This window comes from Talpa occidentalis, unplaced genomic scaffold, assembly GCF_014898055.3.
Source record: "Talpa occidentalis isolate TD23 unplaced genomic scaffold, MPIMG_talOcc4v2.1 talOcc4.2, whole genome shotgun sequence".
Lineage (NCBI taxonomy): Eukaryota > Metazoa > Chordata > Mammalia > Eulipotyphla > Talpidae > Talpa > Talpa occidentalis.
In genome coordinates, this window is record NW_023602073.1 from 121,993,331 (window position 1) to 122,018,811 (window position 25,481).

Below are 25,481 nucleotides of genomic sequence, written 5' to 3' on the forward strand. Positions count from 1 at the left end.
GTGCTTCCCATACATAATATAATAGCCTAAAAGGGGAATTCACAAATGCCAAGACAACTGATAGTCCCTCTCTTATTTTGTCAAAAGCAGTATTTGCAAAGGTGCGCTTGATTACGTCAGGCAGGAATTTTTTTCTTTTTAACAGGTATATTTACATTTGTTCATTTTAACAGGTATATTTAAAGCCACCACAGGTGTGCCCCTGCACTGAGGCATGTGCTTTAAGAGCTAAGTAGTAGTTGACATAGTCTTGATTTTGCTCAGTGGTGTTGTGTCTTTATTCAGGGCTAAGCCAAACCAGATTTGAGGGGAAAGCTTTTTGTTACAGAAGATAATTTATATGCTAGCTAAAGGATGCCAGTTACAGGAAAAAAATAACATATATTATAATTAAATTAATTAGAATTTAAATTATATTTGAAAAGCATCACCAGCATATTGCTGATGTGGATTTCCTTTTCAAAATCAAATAAGTTAATTGCAATAAAAATATATTCTGACATTAGCACAAAGGTGATAAGACAACCCAAGTAATAAAATATGTAAATAATTGAAAGTTGGAAATCACTGGCATTGGGAAGAACCACAAACTTTAAAGTAAGACAAATATGAAATCGGGGTCTCCCTGGTGGTGCAGGGGTTAAGTCTCAGCACTATCAAGCTATCCGTAGCCACTGCAGCATGAATTACATCCCTGGCCAGGGAGCTAACCTTCATGGCACTGCAGACCTCTCCCATCTCGCCCGCTGCTCCCCTCAGCAGTATATTTCAGTAGATCTGTCTGTTCTGCTCCCCACTCTGTCTCTGGTGAGTCCTCTCATCAGAGGACTCACACTTGTGGCCTACACTCCAGTTCTTGTATACATAAATAAATTAAAATAAATCTTAAAAAAAAGACAAATATTAATTTGATCCTTGTTCTTAGCTGTGTACTAATCCTCAGCTAAAGGTAGGATTGTATTCTTCAGATCAAAATGGTCAATTATTACAAATCATCTGAAATCTCATTTTTTTAGGTCTTCTACAGACCAAACCCATCCTTATTAAGGTAACAGTTTCCATTTTATGCCTTCTGGTAACCAATAACCTGGAAAGGGTGGTCACTATATCCTCATAAAAGGACTAGAATGATGCCACAGCCAAAAGCTGTGTCTTCCCCCTCAAGTCTTTTACTTTTCCCACCCACCCCAAATCTTAGTTTGTATTGGAAAACAGAGCAAAGAAATTACATAATTACCCAGACAATAAAGACCAGAGAAAAAGTGATTGCTACTAATTATATGAGTTCCTTCAAAATTTTCCTCAATATGAATTATTACTTTTACCTTTTCTCTTATTTTTTTGTAATCTTGGGAAGGCACATACATCTCTTTTTATGGAGAATGATTAACACAGACTCAACCAGGGAGAAATCAAATTATACAGTTAATAAAAACTAAAGCTTCAATCCATGCTAAGTGACATTGTAGCACCAGGGAAAATTAATTACTGCATTTTAGAGTGAAAAGAGTCAGGCATGTCAGGTTTGAATTTAGCCTTAAGACCTACAATAAATTTTTGTTCTTTTGTGACTGAATTTTTTTAAAGTTGCATTGTTACTCAAAATCATACAGCCATATTCTATAAAAATATGTAACCTTTGTAATATTCTTGCTAGCTTAAATTCTAAAATTGCCTAAATTTTTCTAAGAAACATTTCAAATTCATTGTGTAAATTCAAGTTACTCCCTTGGTTCTAGCTGTGAACAATCACTGACTGGTGAAAACTTATTGTAATTGCTCCTTTTCACAAGAATGTTTAAGTGATTTTGATGTTCTTGAAGAGATTTTGTAAGTGTCATGATGCTGAGAGTTTATATATAATCATTGTCAAATATGACATAGGGGAATATTCAGTAGCTCAAATGAGTAGTTGTCAGTGGAGGTAGATTATTAACAGATGGGCATAAACTGGTTGTAGGGTAAGGAAAAATATCAGGCTTCCCGCCATCAAGATAGATGATGGATCCTTGTGGTCCTGAATGCATGCCTGATGGCGGGCACCTGGAGTAGGGTGTGGGCATAGGTAGATGGGATTCACCTGGGCTAAGACTGGGCTTTTTAAGGGCGGCGTCACAGGGATGCCAGTAGAAGCCGAAAGAGAAGCCGAGAAAGAAGCAGCAGAAGCCGAGAGAAGGCCGGAGAGCCCAGATAGAGTGAAGACTTGCTGAGGGCTAGGAGGCCTGCCAGCCTCCCGACCCGCCAGCACCCTTGCCTACTGTGTTTGTCTGTGATGACGCTGGGGGCTGGGAGGACTGCCAGCCTCCCGGCTCCCCCAGCATCCCTGCCTGCCATATGCCTGGTGAACCCCAATAAAAGACCTGCAAAAAACCACTGAGGACTCTGACTCCTTTACCCGGTCTGCATGGGATCCTAGAAAACCTGCTCAGTGTCCGGTCCTGCCCCTTACACTAGTCTTTTGCAGACTTCAAATTATAGCATATTTTTCTAAGTAATTTCATATGAACTAAACAGAGTGATAGCCTTAGAAAAGTTTATCTATTTAATTGATACAGAATGAACATAGGGAACAGAAAATTATATGATATGCGATCTTTACTCTCCACCCACACAATCACAGGATCATGTTGAAGAAAGAGACTGTACAAGTTTTGAGTACAACCTTCGCTCTTAAAGGGCTATTCATTCAGCCTTTGCTAGAATACCACTAAGTGCAGGAATTCATTATTCAGAACACCACCCCTTCTTTCTGGGAGTACTTCTAAACTTGAGGCTTATATGTCTTACCTTCCAGATGAATACATCAACTTGAATCTTAGGCTGCCATCCTGAAGTTAGCTATAAATGACGAGTCTGATCCCTCTGACTTTTGGTATTTCTTTAAGTATTTGAAGGGAGTTATGAGGAATGCTCCAGTTCCTTTCTTTTTCAGATAAATCTACCCAAATTCTCTTAAGATTCTTCATATGACATGGTTTTTAGATCTCATACCAGAGTCAGGATGTAATTTTATCAGTGTCTGTTTCCAGATCTAAACCCCATAATAAATAGTGATCAGAAAATTGTAAAAGATCCCTTAGGTAGATGAGAAGACTAAATGTCAAACAATTTCTTATGCCAACTGTAGGAAAATAGCCAGCTACTTTATTACTCCCTTATTAAAATAGCTTAACAAAATCCACCTATAACTTAAAATAATACAATAATGTTTTTCTATGTTATTTCCAGTTTCATATTGGACTTATATATGGTGAAGACCCATGTGACTCCTTGACTTCTGGCTATCAATAAGCACTTTGGGATGGGAAATTATTAAGCTCTTTTCATAATTTTTCTCAAGTCATTTTTAATACTCTTAAAATAAAATAATAGAAAATAATATTTTGATAATTATGCCTTTCTATAGATAAAATGAAGGGGGAAAGAGTTAAAGGAAGTCCATCATTTAAATAAGGAGGGCTAATTTGTGACTGTTGTAAGTGCTATTTCTAGAATCCTGTACACCACCTACCACACCCCACACCACCTTCATCTTTCCACCACTCAAAACTAAATGATTGATTTGTTTCTTCCTTTCTTCACTTGTGTGCCATACCCCATTACATTTCTGGGCAAACTATTCCCTCTTCCTAAAGGAAACTGAGCAACCAATATTTCTCTGTAAAGATGAAAGTAATGATGAGTATTTTTCTTTTGTTTTTTAATGTTTTCTTCTTATAGTGACCTTTCCACCAGTAGTCTCTTGGCCTTGGGTTTTATAAAAACTGCAAAAGAGCTCTTTGGATATACTCCAAATGAAATAGGTATATCTACTTTAAGGTGTTTTATTTAGACTTAGAGGTTTATTTATATTTGTCTCAACAAATTCTAAGCAGTATTGATCTATGTACTTGCCAGGATAAAACAAGATAAGAGACAAATCTTACCACTTAAAAAATTTTTTCATGGGAATTAAGTACAACTAAAATGTCTTTAAATGCCTCTTTATCAAAATGCAAGGCAAATATAACTCTACTGTAAATTCAAGGTAAAATGAATTTTGGATTAGAGTTAGTAAAGCAGCTAAGAGGATATGTTAAGATCTTTTATAGGGATGAGATTGAATGGCATTTAGCATTTAATTGAGTGAATGAATTAATTGTGTGGCTGAATTAATTGTGTGAATTATGTAGTCATTTTTAAATTCTAGCACATTCACCAAAATAATAGCAAATATGGCAGCTTGACAATGATTGAGTGGCTAAGCGTTTTTTTAGGAGGCTACAAGGTCCAGTGGGAAAACATGAAGTTGGGCAAAAATATATTTGAAACTTACTTTGACAATTAATAAGTATATCTTAATGTACTTGTAAATGCACTCAGCCTCATTTTCACCTCTGATAAGTAAAGGTGATAATCTCTACCTCTAAATGTGGTGACAGTGTTGTAGTAAATGCTAGATAATGAATACATAAATTCTATATATTTTTTGTAGTATATTGCCTCAAACTTAACAATTAGTTGCAAAATGTACAATGGACTGCAAATTACACTTGTCATTTCTAAGTTAAAATCTAAAATGAAAAGATTTTATAGAGATTTTATAACAAAAAAAGAATTTTTTGTTAATAATTCATCTCCAATTATGGCCTTTCTCAATATCAGAAAAATGATGATGGAGTCCATAATCAATAATATTAACATTCCACTCATTCCTATATTAGTACTCTTGCAGACTTTTGTTTGTTTGGTCATTATCCAATGAATTGTTCTCTTCTAGAGAATGAAGGAAGGAAGGAAAAGACCTAATACTTTATTATCACACATGCAATAAATTTAACCAATAAGCACATTGAACTATGGATGAAAATGAGATCAGACTCCTAATTCAATTCTGCTGGAAGCTGAACTCCTTGGAGGCAAGCACAGAGGCTAACCAAATCACAGATGCATATACAAATTCCTCACTTTGGGGAAAGGATAGGCCAATTATCAGGAGTGGGCTACATTTGTAGGTGGGATGTTGATGAACAGTAGTGATGGGGAGGTTTTGAAGAGGACTGTCAGAGTTCCTTAAATGTCTCCCAGCCTAAACTGGGTTGCTACATGCAAAAGAATGAAGCTTGACCACTACCTCACACCATACACAAAAATCAACTCAAAATGGATTAAAGAACTAGAAATAAGACCTGAAACCATAAAATATATAGAAGGAAATATAGGCGAAACACTACATGATTTGCACATCAAAGGCATCTTTACAGATACATCACCCAAAGCAGTGATAGTGAAGGCAAAGATAAACAGCTGGGACTACATCAAATTAAAGAGCTTCTGCACAGCAAAAGAGACAATAACAAAAACAAAGAGAAACCCCACTGACTGGGAGAACATTTTTGCACCCAACACTAATGATAAAGGACTGATCACAAAAATCTGCAAAGAGCTGATGAGACTCAACAACAACAAAGAAAATAACCCAGTCAAAAAATGAGCAGAAGAGCTAAAAAGAAACTTCTCTGAAGAGGAAAGGCAAATGGCCAACAGGCATATGAAAAAATGTTCAACATCACTTGTCATCAGGGAAATGCAAATCAAAACTACCATGAGATACCATCTTACACCAGTGAGAATGGCACATATTAAAAAAACTAGCAACAACAAATGTTGGCGAGGGTGTGGAGAAAAAGGAACTCTCCTGCACTGTTGGTGGGAGTGCAAACTGGTCCAACCACTATGGAGAGCTGTGTGGAGATTTCTTGACCTACTAAACATAGAGCTTCCATATGATCCAGCAATTCCACTCCTAGGTATTTACCCAAAGGACACAGAAACATCAATTCCAAAGAACACCTGCACACCTATATTTATAGCAGCACTGTTTACAATAGCTAAGCTTTGGAAACAGCCCAAATGCCCAAAAGTAGATGACTGGATCAAGAAGATGTGGTACATATATACCATGGAATATTACTCAGCATTCAAAAAAGATAAACACATGCAATTTGCAGCAACATGGATGGCACTGGAAGGGATCATGCTCAGTGAAATAAGCCAAAAAGAAAAAGAAAAATACCGGATGGTCTCACTCATAGCAGGAATCTAGAAAACTTAAATAAGGGACCAGGAAAATGAATAACTATAAGAAAGTGAAAATCAAAATCAACAAAAAACTATGAACCAGAGATACTTTTTGGGGGTGGGGGGCGGGAGGGGAGGGATTGGGGTCAGAATGGGGGGGTTGCAATTGTATGGGGAATATAAAAATAAAATTTATTATAAAAAAAATGTCTCCCAGCCTTCGATGTCATCAGCACTTCTGTGCCTCCCTGCCAATTAAAAATCCACATAAACATGCCTTAAAAACAACTGAATTCAGTTGGCCTTCAGGTGAATGCTCAAATGGTAGTAACAACTTATCTTGAAATAGCTATCCTGTTCTTTACCTCTCTAAGCCCCTAGAGTGAATGCAAATCACTTTTCAAGCTCTTAAGACAGGAAAGGAACACTCACAAGATGGGAAAAGATACCTGCAGGGAGGGAACAAACAGGAAAGTGAGAAAACAGCAGGAAAAGATGCCTGAAGAGGTTTCACTACATCGAAAACTATAAAGTCAGTGAGAAGTTGATCTTTCATTATTGTAACCAGCTGAGAAAATTCTGCCTCTAGCATCTGCTACTAAGGGTGTGAAAGAGAAGAGAGAAGACTCATTTTGCCCGACTTGGATCCCATTCATTGCTGATGAGTCCTAACTTTAGAAATTAAAAAAAAAAAAAATTAAGACTTGTAAGCCTGGAAATTCAATTAGCTTCAACATAGCATGATAACTTTCTAATTGAGTTCTTTTTCTTTTCCTTTCCGTTCCAAACTCCCTCCTCCTTCAAAACATTACAAGGATCACCTTAGTACAAAATTCTTTATATTCAAGATACAGTCGTTCTTCTCCTGCTGAGAAATAATATGCATTTCTTAAGCAGGAACCATGACTACATTGTAGCTTGACAGACTTCTTTTTTTTTTTTTTTTTTTTTTTTATAGAGGCATGCTTTATTTATTTGTTTTGCTGGTTTGTTTGTTTGTTTGTTTTGTTTATACAAGCACTGGGTATAGTCAGAAGTGCGGGAGGGTGAGAGAATTCACCAGAGCCAGAGCGGGGAGCAGAGCAGGCAGAAGGACCGAAGGACACTGCTGAGGGGAGCAGCGGGCGGCAGGAGAGGTCTGCGCGCCATGTGGGACCCTCCTCCGGTGGCCGGGGAGCAGCCGGGGATTGAACCGGCGCCGCAGAGGCCGCGGGCAGCTTCGCAACCCAGCGCTCAACCGCTGCGCCACCGGGGAGGCCCTTGACAGACTTCTTTACCCATAAGAAGAAAGCAATGGACCATTATAACATTGCTATCCATGTATATTTTAAAAAGCACCATGTTTCAACATCGTGACATTAAAAAAAGAAAGAACTATTCAGAAAAGGCTTATTAGAAGCGGTAGGCCAACATATTAGTTTAAATGCTAAGAGATATAAAGGATATAAATTATAGGTATTAAGGAAGATTTTATATAAAATGTGATTCTTACAGCAATGCTCAAGATGAGAGGTATGGAATAATTATCGGAGAACACAAAACAATTATCTACACTAAGAAAACAACAGTCAAGATAGATTTAGAAAAATGAAATAACAGACTGTTGGAACATAAATGAAAAAACATCTAATAACAAACCTTAAACATTTTATAGTAAGTCTATAGTAAGTCTTTTTTACATAACAGAGTCACATTTTGTTTTTAAAACTGTAGGTGTTAGAAATCCAAATTTCACTGGACTTCTCATCTGTTTTTTAGTGCAATAGTTGTAATGTTTACTATGCTCATAGGAATATTTCATCTTGAATAACTAATGAGAACTAGGAACTGTAGTTAACACTAGCTATGATATTATATTAAATTATAATGCATAATCAGCCAAATCCCAAAATTATCCCTAGTTAAAGATGCTAGCAGAAAGTAGGGCATGAATATATGTTTGTTGCTCCATCTACTTCCCTTAAATTCATGATATAGTAGTATGAATCACATCTTTGAAGTTGTGTTGCTAGATATGTATTTCTTTTTATTCTTTACTACATTCCAACATATGCAGCATTCATTCAACCAGTTAGATAAAGCAAATTTGTAATTTTGCTTATCTTCTCAAAACCATGTTTTCTTAACTAATTCTCCTGGCATTGTGAACAATAGGATTTGTTTTCACTGATTCTCATATGTTTAGGGTTTTTTCATGTATAAATAGGCATGTGTAGATCTATGCATGCATTAACATGGAAAACAAAAGATATATTTGGAGTTAAGGTATAAAGTTCATGCACAGGAATTAAGTCATGAATGATAACCATTTTAAAGTATTTCTCAGTTTCCTTTAACTTACTGTCCACATGCAGTACTAGCAATTTAATATAATGCACTGCTTTCTGATGATATTTTAAACTTTAATCAAAATATAATGCTTGTAAATAATAAGTGTTCATTGCTTTAAAAAGTGATTTTGGATGTCAAATTTCACCTTCCTTTCTATCCTAGCTCTTGCATACTCAGTTAATTACAGGATGGCATTCAATCATAGGGTTTCCTAACTACTTCCCTCAGTCTTAATAACTGAATATATGTGCTCTTATTAACTATAAACACTTGACTTTCTAGACTCTTTTTATTTTTAAAATTTACTTCTTTCCATTAAGACTATTTTTGAGAATAGTCTAGGGTAATTAATGTCAAGCATTCAGACTTTATAGCATCTGTGCCATTCTTTTTTAAGAAAGATTTATTTATTTACGCATACAAGAACTGGGGTACAGGCCAGAGGTGTGGGGGTGAGAGGATTCACCAGAGACAGAGTGGGGAACAGAACAGGTGGATCAATTGAAATACATTGCTAAAGGGAGCAGCAGGCAAGTCAGGAGAGATCTGCCGTGCCATGTGGGTAGCTCCCTGGCTGGGGATCAAACTCGTGCTGCAGTGGCTGTGGACAGCTTCATAGGTTGCCTCTTAACCCCTTGGGCCACCAGGGAGATCCTGTGCCATTACTTCTATAATGACTGTTGTTTAATACAGTACTCGGACTAGTCACTACAACTTTTCTGCACTGTCCACCTCAATCCTACAGGAGACTTTATTTTATTATAATATATTTTGGTTTATTTTGACAATGTCAAATACCATCACTCATCAAAAATCTTTCAATAAGCAAGATATTTGGTCTGGCATTTATGTCTCTCCCCAGGCTAGCACTAAATCTTTATCTCTCCAGTGCTATTATACTCTATCCCTTCTTATAAAAACTTCTCTCTTAAGACACTGCTGGTCCTTAAATCTGGAAATAGTCAGAGCTCTACAATTTTGATTATTCGGTCTCTTCTCTTAAAATTGTCTCCTCCCCTCTGGCAATGATGTGGATCTATCTAAGCCTGGTTCTTCTTTCAGGTCTCATGTAGAGCTCCAATCTCTAGGACACCATTTCTCCAGAAGACATAGGAATCATATCCTCTAAATTTCTGTGCATACATTGTAGATACCTCTCATTAGGTACTTATCAAGTGCTTCACTGTATTGTTACATTTCATGTTTGTACCTTTTCCCTCAAAAGAGATAATAAGCCCCAAAATGTTACAGATCATATATCGCTTATATCACTATGGCCTGGAAAAGGGCTTGGCATATGGTACATGACTATAAAATACTTTGAAAGTAAGGATCTAGAGGTGAAAGGAGTGTATTAGAGGACTAACAACTGGAATGGATTGAATAATCATTCAGAGAGTTCAAATAGTAGTTAGACAACCCCAGGCTCTTCCTTTGGTCTATACAAAAGACTTCTCTTCTGGACAAATGAGAGTCTTTGGCACTGGTAAGCAGGTGTCAAATTTCTGAAAACATGATGATTAATTTAAAGACCTCATGATGAAAAGAAAATCTACATACAATGTAGCAGGACTACCTGCTACTCCCAGTCCGAGGATGCTGTGGTCTGGTACCTAATCTATAAGTAAACTGGAAGACCCAGATCAAATTCCTACAGTTCTATATTGATCTACTATTTGGAAGGCACTGCCTAGTTATCATATATTATATGAATATACCAGCCCACTAGTGAATAACAAATGGCCAAATATTTTTTCTCCTTTTGATATGAAAATAAAACCAGAGATCACTGCAATTGTAATGTAAATCTCTGATAGGAAATTTAGAAGAAAAAAAATAAACATACCAAATTTTCAAGGTATTCCCACTTGTTGTTCCTTGTGCTGGGAATGCTATTCATCATCTTTGCTCTACTCGTGTTTATACTTTATTCAGGACTCTGTTCAAATACAAAATAATAAGTTATATTTTATCATCATTATATATAAAATGGTGTCACACACCTTCAAAAGCACAATTCTTGGCCATTCTATTTATTTGAATTAATTTTTTCCATATATCATTCATTGCACAAATATGTTGATGTATTTATGTGTTATTGTCCATTTCTTTAATCCCAAAAACACTCAGAAAGACTGAACACTCTGACACTACTTATAGCACAGAGTGAACCCATAATAATCATTCTTAGTGTTATTGAGCTATATATATACTTATATATTTAGTGAAGATAAGAAACTTTAATAAATCAAAAAAACATAGGCAACATAATTTAAATAATAATTCAGAGAACTAAGAGAAAGTATAGCAAAGAAAAAAATTAAAATATTCACTATACAAAAATGTTAGAGAAAAAATAAAAAAGTTAAAAGATCAAAATATTAAAAATAAAAAATATAGTTCAACATAGTTTGGGAAGACTTGTAAAGAAAATCTCCAAGAGGAAAAACAAATGTAACATATGAGCAACAGTAAAAAACAGGTAAGAATAATGTCAATCCTGGAAGTCAAATGTGTTGTTAACAATAGTTTTTGTGTAACAGAAAAAAATAGAGGGAGGGAATTATTGAAAATATAATTAAGAATGCTTCCTAAAATCAGAGGTGACAACTCCTAGATTGAAAGGTCCACCATACATTCTACAAATTAAATGAAAAAAAAAAAAAGAAAAAAACAACAACAAACTATCAAGGTACTATCTTATAGAATTTCAGAACCTAGAACTAAAAATATATTCTACATAGATATAATATATTGGTAAAACCAAATATAAAACCAAAATAGGTTATAGAGTATGTAAACAATTTAAAACCTGAAAAACAAAAGATGACATCAATATCACAGCAGCAGAAAATGACCACAAACCCACCCCTCTCCCACACATGCACATACACACACCAAAATGAAGTATCCATCCATGAACAAAGGGCCTTTTGGAGAGTTGTGGAAACGAGCATCATATGCCAAGGAGCCTTAGAGAAGTCTTGCCTACCTGTGCATTAAGTATAGGCAAGCAGATATCAGTACTATCAGCAGTCGTCCTGGTGCATTGTAGGATGGGGAGAATATATGTAAATCCAAGAACTTTCCTACAAGAAGGAATAAGAAGCATGTATTAGGTATATACATAAAAGGTAATGAAAAAGCTTTAGAATCAGACCTCCCTGGTGCACAGGGGTTAAAGTCTCAGTATTATCAAGCTATTCGACAGCCACTGTGGCATGAGTTTGATCCTCAGCCAGGATGCTGACCCACGTGGTGCAGCAGACCTCTCCTGTCTCTCCTGCTGCTCCCCTCAGCAGTGTATTTCAGTGGATCTGCCTGTTTTGCTCCCCACTCAGTCTCTGGTGAATCCTCTCACTCCCCCACCTCTGGCCTACACCCCAGTTCTTGTATGAATAAATAAAAATAAATCTTTAAAAATCACTGGTAAGACTGATAGAAGGTATTTCTTCACTGAGGACAGTTTTTAAAGATTGTAGGAAGATTACTTCTTCAAATGTGAAGAGAGCATTGCAAAACTCCAAGGAACATAAAAATGAAGGAAATGTGACACAACCAAAACATCATGATACTCTTCAAGTAACTGAGCACACAGATGCAGAGATCTATGATTTACTTGACAAAATAATCAAAATAGCTCTTTCAATGACTCTCAATGAATAAGAAGCACAGAGAGACAAGTCAACAAAATCATAGGAACAACACACACACACACAAATTTGATAAAGAAGTAGAAATCATAAAAGGAATGAAACAAATTATGCAGCTGAAGGATGCAATGAATGAAATAATAAATGCAATAGAGAGCATCACTGCACAAGATCAGAGAAGGAAAAAATCTGGGAGATAGAAGATAAGAGCTTTAAAAGTATCTAGTCATAGGGAAATAATGCATAAAGAATGAAGAAGATGAAGAAAATCTGCATAATATATGAGACATGACTAACAGAACCAGTGAAATTATTGGCACTCCAGAACAAATGTGAGAAGGGGTCAGAAATGATATTTAAGAACATAATGGATAAGAGCTTCCCAAATCTGGGAAATATTTGGATATCGAAGTTTATGAAGCTTATAGTAAACCAAATAAAATAACATAATGAAATCCTCTCTAAAACACATAATAGTACTGTCAAAAATCAAAGAGAAGGAAAGAATCTCAAAAGGTGCACTTATAAAGAAGTTTTATCTTTCAAGAATACTGCACTATGTTTTCAGTAGATTTCTCAGCAGAAACCTTATAGGACAAGAAAGGGTGGGATACTATATTGATAACCTAGAAAGAAAAACTTGTATGTGTGTATGTGTGTGTGTGTGTGATTTAATAATAAAAAAGAGGGAAATCCTGCCATTTTTGACAGCATGAACATACCTTGAGAGCATTTATGCTAAAGAAATATCAAAGACAAATAAATACTATATGATCTTAGTTATATGTTGAATCTAAAAAAAAAAAAAAAACTCAGACTTATAGAAACAGAGAATAGCATTGATGGCTACCAGGGATGGGGAATAAGGGTTGGAGGACATGGGTGAAAGTAGTCAAAATGGGCATATATACAGTTATAGGATTAGTAAATTCTGAAGATGTAATATGCAGAAATTTCCCTGGCCACTTCAGTTCAGTCCTTTCATATGTTCAGAATAAGTGAGTGATCCAAGGTCACAAAACCTAACAAGATATTTTCTATGCAGAATCTGCCTAGTCAATCTAGTATCTCATTTTTAAGAATGGTTGGGAATCTGCTATCATACAGTTTTATCACTGAGACAAATAATTCCATTTTCCGTCACTGATACATTCTATTAGAATTTATCTTTCTTCAAGACTTGCTGGATAATAAAATGTATTTGATGCATTCCTTTTAGCCATTCTATTCCTGGACGATAAGTTACACTGATGTGCTATTGATAACCTCCTTTTTTTATATGTAATGTAAGCTAAATGCTGAAACTATATTTTATTCCATTTATAGTTGCACATCACCTAATATCCTGACATTCATCCAGAGATTTGTTTATTTACTTTCTTTCCTGTGTATGAATTTGCTAATGATATTTCCTAAGAAATATTATAACCAAATATTATGATCAGGAGTTGACAAATATTGAAGAAACCCTGATTTTCTAAAATAAAAGAAAGGGTGAAAATAAGTAGTGTTTTATTAAGTAAAGATGTTATAAATTTTACATTAGCCACATTATTTTAAATGTTACAGAATTGAAGTTCAACTGTATTATTTAAAATCTACAAAGGGTATATATTCTAAGAAAGAGGAAAAAAGCAGATTTAAAATAAGATAATAAAGCAATTTAAATCATTCCCTTTGTAATGGTGGTGAGCTCTGTCTTCACTTACAAATATTCAGTATTGCAATTAATGTAAATCATTGATAATTTTTCTAATAAAATATGTTTATAATAGGCAAACTTTCATAGTGGAATCCTTAGACACATAATATCTAGGTGCATCTGACAGTTTAACTTTAGATGCTTGCTTTCTGCCTATAAAATACACTAAGAGGAAGGAAATAAAAAGCCCCAAATTGCTAAGCAAAGCAAGTCATGCCCAAATAAGATGACTGACATTTATAAATTCTCATTCATATAAATTGCCTTCTTGCAGGAAACAGACCTTATCCTGACTTTTAATATTTCAATGCACCGATCCTGGTGGATGGAGAATGGACCAGGATGTAAGGTGACATCAGTGACACCAGCTCCAGACTGGGCCCCAGAAGACCATCGATACATCACTGTCTCAGGATGTTTTCTGGAGTACCAGTACGTAGAAGTGGCTCATAGTTCCCTCCAGATTGTCCTCGCAGTAAGTGTTGATAGCCAAACTCCTTCTAGCGCTTCTGGAATTGTTTTCTTTCTGTGCAAATTTAGTGCACACAAATGGAATCTGTGGGTAGTGTAACTATTTTCTTTGTCCTAATTAATGGCACCTTTAGTAGGGATTTGTCAGGTTCAAAGAAGCCACGCTTATTTGGACTGAGTGTCCATTTTCTTTACCAATCAGTAAATAGACTGGTGTCTTCAGCATTTTGTGTAGGAAATTAAGTCAAGGTTTACTAGAATTTTGTTAGGCTTTTTCCTAAGTTTTCTGAGGGAAGTTCAGAGAAGTTTTATAATATCCTCATACATATAAGTTTATAGTACTTCAATAGCTGTTTTCTCCCCAAGATCTTCTTTCTGGTTGTTCTGGTGTATCCCAGGTGGTCCTGGGACATTTCTTCTTTATTTGCCCTCTCTTCTTCTAGGTTGCATCAAGGTGTCATCCAACATCTTTTATTGTCACCCCCATTTAAAAAAAATCAGCTTTTCTGTAAATTCTGCTTCTAGATTGTCCTGTCATTTTTTTCACAATAAAGAACCCTCCTTCTAGTAGGAGGCATGAGGAGGCATAAATAACTGCTTGTGTTTGTGTAGTTGTAGAACACATTTATATAAAATATGCCTGTTATATAGAACATTGTTTTACATTTTGTTGCTACCACAAAGAGATACATAAACACATCCCTTTCTCAAGAACTTTAGCTCAGGTTAAATGCTTATTTTTGTGGGATTTATAAAGTAAAGTCAGCTTTATTCTCCATCTCCATTATTCATTACAGACACTATATGTTCAAGTCTAGATGTATCTTTCTTAGACTCCATTTTAGATCTGCAGTTGATGAGCATAATCATAAAATTGTTAACAACAAACAATACAAGTAGAGTCTACTTTTTACCTCTTTCTTCAGTTTATTACTTTGACAATGATATTAGTTAACAATTAAATAACAGGTACTGGGTAGAATGGCACCAATTAGTTCACATGAAATTCTCTTGAATTGAAGAAATAATATGTGAGTGTATATATTAGATTATATAATTAACACATAGTCACTAGATTTTTTTTAGAGATTTATTTTATTTATGCATATAAGAACTGGAGTGTAGGCCAGAGGTGTGGGGGTGGGGGTGAGAGGATTCACCAGAAACAGAGTAGGGAGCAGAACAGGCAGGTCTACTGAACTACACTGCTGAGGGGAGTAGTGGGCAAGACAGGAGAGGTCTGCTTCGCCATGTGAGTTAGTTCCCTGGCCATGGATTGAATTTATGCTGCAGTGGATGGTGAGAGTTTGATAATGTTTAGACTTTAACCCCTGTGCCACCAGGGAGGCCCTAGTCACAAGATTTTTTTTAAATGAGGACTCTGTGTGTGTGTGTTTGTGTGTGTGTGTGTAAACACACAAATTACTGTAGGCTAAATGAACACTTTCCAAATATGTGGCTAAAAATACAAAGGGTTATTCTTTTGTGTATTTGTAGAAGTTCTACCAACCCCTGTCACTAAGAGAACACGGATAGCAAACAGCCACCACCTGAATCATCCTGGGTGGCTGTGCCAGAGAGCAGGATAGATTTGGAGTATCTATTGGCACAAAAGTTCTCCTACTGGGAAAAGAAGCTCACTGTTCACAGTTTAATGTCTAGAACTAGTCAAACAGTCACACCCAATCACAAAATGGAGGGGAAGAAGCAAGACGGGTAAATATTTACAAGCCAGAATGAGTTATTTCTGCAGTATTTGAATTCAGTTCTGAACTGAGCAGAGTGACCTCCTTTCAAAATGTCCAACCTTAGTGACTTCTTTTTATGAATGTTAAATAATACTTATTTTGATTTCAGATATATTTACATGTAAGAGTAAAGTACCATTTTCAAGTTCATATTCTTCATGTTGCATAGATGTGAAACTAATATCTTTCATTTTTTCTCATACAATATTTCAAATGACTAGTCTTCAAAATGTTTAACTTTACCAACAGATAGTAGACAAGATACTTCTCAATAAGCAAACCTTTCAATAATAGTTTTAAATGCTAAAATTGTTCATTCTTATTGACCTGAAATAAAATGTTAGAATTTATGATGAAAATAGCCACTTAAATATTTAAAAAACCACTTAAATGAAGTATTTATTCTTACATGGGAAAAGTAAAATATTTCTGGGATTTGAGACATAAAATTATTCATATAAATCTGTTAAGAGTTTTAGATAAATATTTCTTTGTTGGAACTCCTTTTTTACTATAATCAGACATTTTGGAAAATTTCCATTCCTATGCCAAGCATGTTGTAAAGATGTCATTTATGTGCATGAATAATTATGTGTGATAATTTTAGAGATGTGATTGAATTAATATGTGTATTATCAACTATATTCACATTTTTATTAAATCCCACATAACATTTTGGCACACAGGTAATTTGCCGAAAAATACATTGGGGCATGTAAGCATATGTTGAGACTAATATTGTCACAGAAGAAGTATTTTTACATAAGTAAAAACCTTCTGTAAAGGCAAAGTGGTTAGAGTGCAAAGATGGATGGAGTGTCCCTGAGAACAGATGTGACCAATAATTCAAGCTACTGGCTTTTGCTTTTCCTGTCTACATTGCCCCCAATGGAGTGGAGAAATTGTTAGAGTAAGCCATCCCAGGATTTGGCATCTATGCCTCTTCCCTTTCCACCTGTTCTTCCTTCCAGGGGGGTATCTTTCTTTTACAATGCTGACTGTGTATCACCTGCAAGTAAGGTAGCAACTGTGTACCCAAGCCATTGCCTGGAGACGTTTCCACTCACTCTCTGCTATTGGCTGCTGTTGTCTAGCCAGCCTTGAGCTAAAAGCATCTGCTATGCAGAAAATATAGCAAATGGTAACTGGAGATTTAAGGTATAAACCAAAGTGGGGCTTAACTTGGATAATTTACTCCATCTAGACATTGGAAGTCTTCCAACTGAGTATTCCTCTCCTCATTCTGATCACTTCTGTCATTATTAACCGGGATAAAGCAGTGTCTTGATTCTCTCTTCCACCCCTTTTCATGTTATGCAAATCATCACCAGATCATCCAATGTTCAGTTCCATCTGGTCCAATGAATATACCCACAGTGTACTTATCCCTTTGATGGCATGTAAAGAAACTAAAGAAAAGATCCTTGACCTTGAGAATGTCACAGACAAAAATGGGGCAAGATTCTTCAGGACCACGCCAAGTGCACACAGGCATATTGAGGATCTAGTCAGAAGACAATACAGTTTGTGGCATAATCTTGGCTTCTTAGTTCCATCCTGTTAGGGTTTTTTTTTTTTTTTTTTTTTGTAAAGTTAGTTAAACTTTCACTCTTCTCATTGTTTCTTTGAAGCTGCCCTCTTTTCCTGGATATTTGGCTTAGATCTGCTTTTATAAACTGCTGCTCTCCTAGCTACTGCTCCTGATTAACTGCAAATCTCTACAGCTCTTTTTCTCCACCTTCACTCAGCCTTTTTTTCAGATTTCTGACCCCTGGCAAGCCTGTCACCCTGTTGTTCGGTTTTCTGCCAATCAGCTCCTGGCTGATTTTGAAATTAGCATTCACAAAGCCCACATTTGCATCACACATACATAAGCTATCTCCCATCTACAGTCAAAGGAAGATGAGTATAATATCCACATAATTGGGAAGAGGGGCTATTAATCACACAGCCGAGCAGAAAGGACTGCCAGAACCCCATAATGATGAGCCAGGTGTGAGATTTCAAGCTTTCTTCTCTTCCAGAAGCATCTTAGTATCAGATAGCAAATTCAAAAGGAGTGCAGGTGTGCTTGGTTTAATAAAACCAAAAATAAATAATCTACACTTACAAAAATAGATAAAATATGTATGCAGAGTCAGATTAACTAGAAAGATGATGTTATTCACATTACAAAAAAATTAATCTGATTTCTTCAATGTGTTATTGCTACAACTGCATGGCTTACAAAAAAATGTGTTCATAGGAATTAACTCTGTTGACTTGTATATCAACTTTGAAAGCACCAGAATAGGTTAAAATTCTTTTCAAGATGCCTCAGCTAGTAAATAGGGTGGATGGGCATGCTGAGCTGAGGTTTTCTCTGGTACCAAAGATAGGAAATAGGCTTCAACCAACCTGCCAGCAACAGCTGATTGGTAATGGATTCTTGAAACCCTAAAATTCAAAGCTCCTCAGTGATAGAGTGCTATGATTGAGTAGCTCTATTTTCCACAGGTGAGGGAAATGAAGGTGTATGTGCCTCGTATTTGTTATGCAGTCATAATACCTCACTTCCTGTAGCCAATTCCACAAAAAGGGAGGATGCTGTACACAGAAATGTAACTATATGAAGCTATAATGGAAAACATTTGTCATAATAACAACTGAAGTAAGTTTATATTTTAAAATATATGTAAAAAAATTGATTCATTGAAGAAAAGTACTCAATCTCTCTTTTCTCAACTACCTCCAAAGATGATTATCTCTAAACTTAGTATAAACTTTGCCAACCAAAATTGCTGGGTTTTGCTTTCTTTTATTTGCTTTTGCTTATTTCCACTACTTCAGACATACTTCCAAGTCCATAGTAGATTGGCTGCTGTTTTCTTTTTGGAAGATTTTATTTAAAATGTAAATAATGTTATTATTTGCTGAAACTATTAAAATGAGTTAAGAAACCATATTCAAATTAGCAGGAAAATCATAGAAGATTTTACAAAATGTTCTAATACCTGCTACAGTTTTCATAGTTCAAAATAAGTTCACTGTCAAGTTTAACCTTCAGTTATATCCCTGTACTGTGCAGCATACATGGAATGATGGAATTCATTGTTTAACAGATTATGGTGGAAAAAATGAAAAATAAAATATGTGGCCTTGGATGAATGGAGTCAAAGATATTTCCAGTTATTCCCAATTAGTTATATATGGTTGTCATTTGGATTACTAACACTTGTCTAGGCATACCATTGAGATGAAATGCCTTTGTACAAGATGATCTGAAGTTGTGTTGGAAATGACATATGGGAATTTCATTGGATGTTGAAGGAGTCTGTGGTGCATGTATGAGAGTGGATGGCCTTATTTCTCACAAGGTGTTCTACTCCTTTAATCTGGAAACACTTATTCACAAAGATTTGATTGTCAAAGATTTGAGTCCTGATTTTCATGTAGCCTAGAATATTGGTAAATATTATATCTAAATTATGATTTTTCATCATTTTAAAGAGATGAATGGGGAAATGGGATGAGCTGATACCCAGTTACTGCTGCATTCACAAGTAATATAGTTTTCATGTGTATATTTAAGTGAATTTTTAAAATCTTTTTTTGGGACCTGTGGTAATAGAGATGCCTGAAGGTCACTGTTCTAAAGTTGTGGCTCTTAATACTGTCTAAGAATAGAAATTGCCTTCTCTACTTAGTTGTATAAAAGATTATCATAAACATGACTTACTTCTGGAAATTGTAGTGCCTTTATGCAGGGGCTAGGGTCTAAGTGAATGTAATTTTCAAAATTCTCACCAGCAATATTAGTGCCTTCTCTTTACCTCCACTATTAATCCCTCAAATGTCCTGAATTGTTCAAAAACACCTATGGCATTTGGTCAGAGAAGATGATTCTGTAATATCACAATGGTATCACCATTATAATTGCTACATTAACTCCATCAGCTCCTTTATGGTCCTTTTGACTCATTTCCCTTCTGGCACTGCAGGGTCAAGTTGGTGAGATAACAGCTGTCATCAGTTACTCATACTGCGTCTACTGCATCTCCTACACTGTGTCTACTTTGTCACTTGGAGCTACTGGAACTGAAAGCTCAGTCTTCTACTCTAATCCAGTGTCTAAGACCATACAGTAGATTTCTTCTTAGGACAAAACTGCTTGTCGCCTGCAATGGAAAATGGACAGAAAGACAAGCTCTGCCTTTCTTTCTCAGATTACATGTTGAATCAACAGCTATGCTGGTTGTTTTCAGTTATTATCATGCTGTTTTAAGTCTTAATTCTCCTGGGTACTCAGATATACAGATGTACTTATCAAAGGTAGTAAACCAATAAATAAAATCAATGTGATTTTCCTTTTTGTAACACAGAAATAGCTTATAAATAAATATCTACAAAAGTATGAGTAAATGGAATTTTCTCAATGACAAAGTTACTGAAATAGAAGAATAAAGGTAGTAAATAGAATGAAGAAAGATGATTTCTTGGCACAATTGAGTGCTGCAAAACATATGAACAACATTCCTCATATGAATTTTAGAACTTCAATTAGATTTAGTCCTGAATAGTAAGAAATATTAAGAGCCCATTGATACTTCAGAAATGGTCACATGTTTAACTTTCTAACCAATTATCAATTCCACTAGACAATAGCAGTCATTTGAATACATTCAAATGCTGTGTTCAAACTGATGTCTTTGCCACTGATGGTAATTAAGTTTTGATAAAAACTAACACTGAACAGTCAGTTAAGTGGTCCTTTATTATTTTATTTTCCTTTATTCCTGATAGTTCCCTTTATCTTGGTGAGTAGCGCTGTGAATTAATGAACAAGCCGAGTGCAGGAATAGCCTCTAGTGTCAAATTTAATCTAAGATTTTTTAACTTTAATATACTCTGGTATTCCCTACATTTAAATTCAGAAATATAAGGTAAAATATTCACAGTCTGGGAGCAACAACCTTTAAATCTTACACCCAACTGTATAATAACCTATTTTATAATTATGAAATGAATGAGATAATGTTTAAGAAATTGCTTTGAAAACAATAAAGGTGATATTATTTCTTTTCTCCTTAACTCAGTTTCTTCCACTGTTCAAGAGAATACTATAATTTTTTTCCAGGCTAATTCACAGTGATATGTGAAAATAAGCTATATCCTACTAAGTTTACTTATTCCCAAGATGTAACTATGCTTCTTAAAACCAGTGTGATACTATTTAGTGTACCAACATACTAGCCTACACAGGGGCAAGTTTTATCCCCTATCAACGTTATCATCAGTGTGCAGTATATGCTCCTATGAGCAATATTTGAAAAGTCTGCTTACCCATGAAACATTGTATCATACCATCTATGAGAAGGCTTGGAAATATCATAGAATAAAAATATCAGTACATTTAAAATACGGAGGATTATAGCCTATAATAAATCACCAATAATTGTGTTTTCTTTAACATATGAGATTTAAGTTTAAATTTTCTGCACAGAGTAATGTGCAATGGACCATATACAATCCCATTTCTTATACTAAGTTTTATAATCACAAAACTATTTGAGAAAGAAATAAGTAAAGTCTACTAAATCATAATTTATTTCAGAAAGAAAAATGGAATGTATAATATACTAACATAGAGTATCTTTTGGAAAACTTGGTAAGCTCTTGGTCTTGAGAAAAGGTTAACCTCTTCTTTTATAGTATCTAATATTGTCTTTGAGGATGTCTTTTCAGCCACGATCCATTACTATACTAAAAAAAAATTTTATGAAACCTGTCTTCATGTCAATTTTCTCTTTACAAGAAGTTCTAAACACAGTGATAGTATAATAATAGTGAAATGTGCTAGTGTTTTCAAATTATAGCAAGACATTCTCAAAGGAAGGATATAGAGATGATTTATAATGACAGCTATAGTATGAAGGATAATTTATTGTTTAGCATATTATACTTAGTGAAAAAGATGAGCAAACATACTTAATCTAAATAGTGTTTACATAGTAGCAAAAGAACCATCTGTAATATTCCTTCTGTACCTTTTGCTTTTTACCAACCCTATAAATAGAACCTAAAACTACTATTCTCAATGCACACATCTTTTCTACACAACTGAACATATGATTCCTAGTCGTCATTGGTCTCTTGCCTATTCCTGTCGTTGTGACTTTGTGGCTGCTTTTGTCTTGACTCTAACATTTGTTACTATCACATTTGTCCTGACTCCCACCCCTTGTTAAACTCCTCTCACATAGCAAATGGTTAAGACCCAACCTATGAGTCTATCCACAGCCACTGCAGCATGAGTTCAATCCCGGGCCAGGGAGATACCCACATGGCACAGCAGACCTATCCTAACTCGCCTGCTGTTTCCCACAGCAGTATATTTCAGTCAATCTACCTGTTCTGTTCCTCACTCTGTCCCTGGTGAATCCTCTCACCCCCACACCTCTGGCCTATACCCCAGTTCTTGTATGCATAAATAAATAAATCTTTAAAAAAAAAAAGTAGTAACCCTGAGAGTCAGGACCACAGCTTTTCACTCACTTATAATCTTCTCCTGACTTAATTCATAATATTATATATATATATATATTTTTTTTAAGATTTATTTATTTATTTATTTATTTATTTATTTATACAAGAACCGGGGTATGGGCCAGATGCGCGGGAGGGTGAGAGGATTCACCAGAGACAGAGTGGGGAACAGAACAGGCAGACTGACGAAATACACTGCTGAGGGGAGCAGCAGGCACGACAGGAGAGATCTGGTATGTTATGTGTGGTTCTCGCTGGCCGGTAGGCCGGGATTGAACCAGCACTACAGGGGCTACAGACAGCTTCATAGCGCTGCACTCAACCGCCTGCGCCACCAGGGGAGGCCCCATAATATAATATTTTATAGTACTTAATGAAACAGTCATTTGTCACATGATTATTTTGGCTAAAGCAAATTGCAAATCTGGCCCCAGAGTCAAAGACTAAATTAAACAATTTTGTGACTCCAGGAATCTTTTAGTTTTTTAAAATTTCTTTTTACATTTTGAAACGTCTGCATTGCTCTGCTCTCCTTTGTTGAGTCGCAATTATTATGTCTAATCAATCAGGTTCTTATCAGCAACTTTATAAATACAAACTGTTCCTTTTTTTAAATTCACAATCTTCCATCACTATCTTCGCTTTTCTGCTCGCTTTCTTATAATTTGATTGATTTCGTCACAGAATTATGGATAGATTTTTCTTTTTCATTTCTAAATGCAAATTATATTTGCTTTAATTCCATGCCATCCTATTAGTCACACGCCATGTTTAGATTGAATTACTTCTATACTATATTACAGAGAAAACCAACTTTAACTGAAATTTCACTGTGAGGTACAGAAAAATTCCATGTCACTGATTCAATAATTATTTCATGTATTCATTTTCAGTACTGTGATTATTGCACAAATTTAGGAACATCTGTGATGCTGACAAATTAAAAGATTAGAGACTAGTTGTCAAAGGAAACTTGATATTAAAAAAATGAAGTGATGACAAAAACTAGATGGGAGAGTCAGGTGGCCACTCCATTACTGTCCTTTAATTGGATGGTTGTAATCTGGATCTGACTATAGAGCCATGTGCTGCTCGCATTTTTTTGTTTGCATTAAATTTATGGTCTTGCCCGCCAGTGCCTGTGCCGGCGTCTCTTAGCAAATCTGTCCCTTCCGGGACAGCTCTCTCTGCCCACTGTGTCTGTGCAAGCATCCTTTACTGTTCTTTCTCCTTTTTCTAATAAACCTGCCTTTTGAATATAAAAAAAAAAATTATGGTCTTAAAATCTCCAGTGTTACTGTGGTAATTCACCTAGGACTGAGTTGGAGAACACACATCCCAATAGAGGAATGGATTAAATACTTGACAAAATGTTGTGTCTCGTAACAAATTATCACCAGGATAGCAGGTGAAATAATGGGTCAAAATCTTCATCATTTAATGTATCAGCAGCTTCATCAGAGACTGGACTCATGGTGACCAGCTATCCCAAGCAAACCCAGATGGGTAGGTCATACTACATGTTCTTGAAATTCTATTAATTTTCTAGTAGATGTAACTTAGTGCTAATACACATTTCCATTATTTACTCACCCTCATGCACATTTTCTTTATAGGATTCATAGATAAACTTAAGGGCATACAGAAAGGCTTCAGCACATCTCCTATTACCGTATGCTACAGGTCAAAGGGTTCTACTCCCACCTTCTGCTTTTGGGAGAGAGAACGAACTGTTGTATAATGACACAAGCCAAGTCAATCATTCGATTAAAAAAGACAATCAGTGATTTAGTTAAGTCAGACACCACAACTCACCATTAGCTAAAAATGTGTATCCCAGGGGCCCCCCAGTGGCTCAAGGGGTTAAGCACAGCACTGTGATGAAGCTATCCAAAGCCTCTGCAGCTAGAGTTCCATCCCCAGTCAGGCAGGAAGGTGACCCACATGGCACAGCAGACCTCTCCTGCCTCACCTGTTGCTCCCTTCAGCAGTGTATTTCAGTCTATCTGCCTGTTCTGCTCCCCATTCTGTCTCTGGTGAATCTTCTCACCCCCCACACCTCTGGCCTGTACCCCAGTTCTTGTATGCATAAATAAATCTTTTTTAAAAATGTGTATCCTGCAAATGGTGACTGAGAATTTCATAGAGTCAATCTAAAGATCCAAATTAAAAAGCATTCTGTTCTCCCATGTTTTCAACTCCTTGGAAAGAAAAACAGGTTTGCATTCATTCAGTCACTGATGAAGTTCTCACTGAGCGCCTCTCTACTCTCATGGAACTCAAATTCTTATTTCTTATGAAAAGAGACAGGTGTGTGTGTGTGTGTGTGTGTGTGTGTGTGATATGTACCATATTAATGTTCTACTGAAGAATAAAGCAGGATAAGGTAAAAGAGAGCTACCAGAGGATGATCAAGGAAGGCCACTCTCATAGCTAATTTTAAACATTTTTCATAATGAATTCTTTATTGAGAACATTACAAATCCTATGAAATCTCAAATCTTGTGTTCTCATTGATTGTAAAATATACAGTTTATGAGCATGATTTTTTTTCTCTAACTTTTTTAGATTGAAGGAATGTTGGTTTACAACTCTTTATGATTTCAGGGAATAGGTTCATACCTCTTCAGATGTATGCCACCACATGATAGGTGATTTTTCAGCTAAGTTCTGAGTACGGTGAGAGTTGGACCATGTAGATATTTGGGAGAATGATGTCTTAGTAATGAGAAAGTTATGGGCAGTGACCTCCACTCATCAGGTTATATCTGGAGCTCTGATATGAGCAACCTGGTCTCCAGTCAGGAAATGCAGGTCACCATTCTACAGTGGAAGTTAACCTGTCTTTCTCTTTTTTCCTCTGTCTGCCTCCAGTCTTTTGGAATTTTCCTCTTCCCTTAAAATGGTCAGCACTTTGCTTCAGAATCTGGCCACTTGCTCTATCCTTCACTTCCCACTTTTGATTCAGCCTTAGATGTATTATTTAATTTT

General features: G+C 35.7%; 1 protein-coding gene across 6 annotated transcripts in view; it reads left to right on the forward strand.

The window, feature by feature from the left end:
• The window catches only part of NKAIN2 (sodium/potassium transporting ATPase interacting 2), an 899,800-nt gene that overhangs the window by 720,446 nt on the left and 153,873 nt on the right, over nucleotides 1-25,481 (forward strand). For 5 of the 6 annotated variants that reach the window (XM_054697800.1, XM_054697797.1, XM_054697798.1 and 2 more), the window contains exon 4: nucleotides 14,021-14,221. In XM_054697800.1, coding sequence (XP_054553775.1) covers nucleotides 14,021-14,221 — 201 coding nt within the window. Of the gene's footprint in view, nucleotides 1-14,020; nucleotides 14,222-19,945; nucleotides 20,869-25,481 lie in introns of those variants that run through there. The other variant, XM_037520346.2, reaches the window with a different exon arrangement.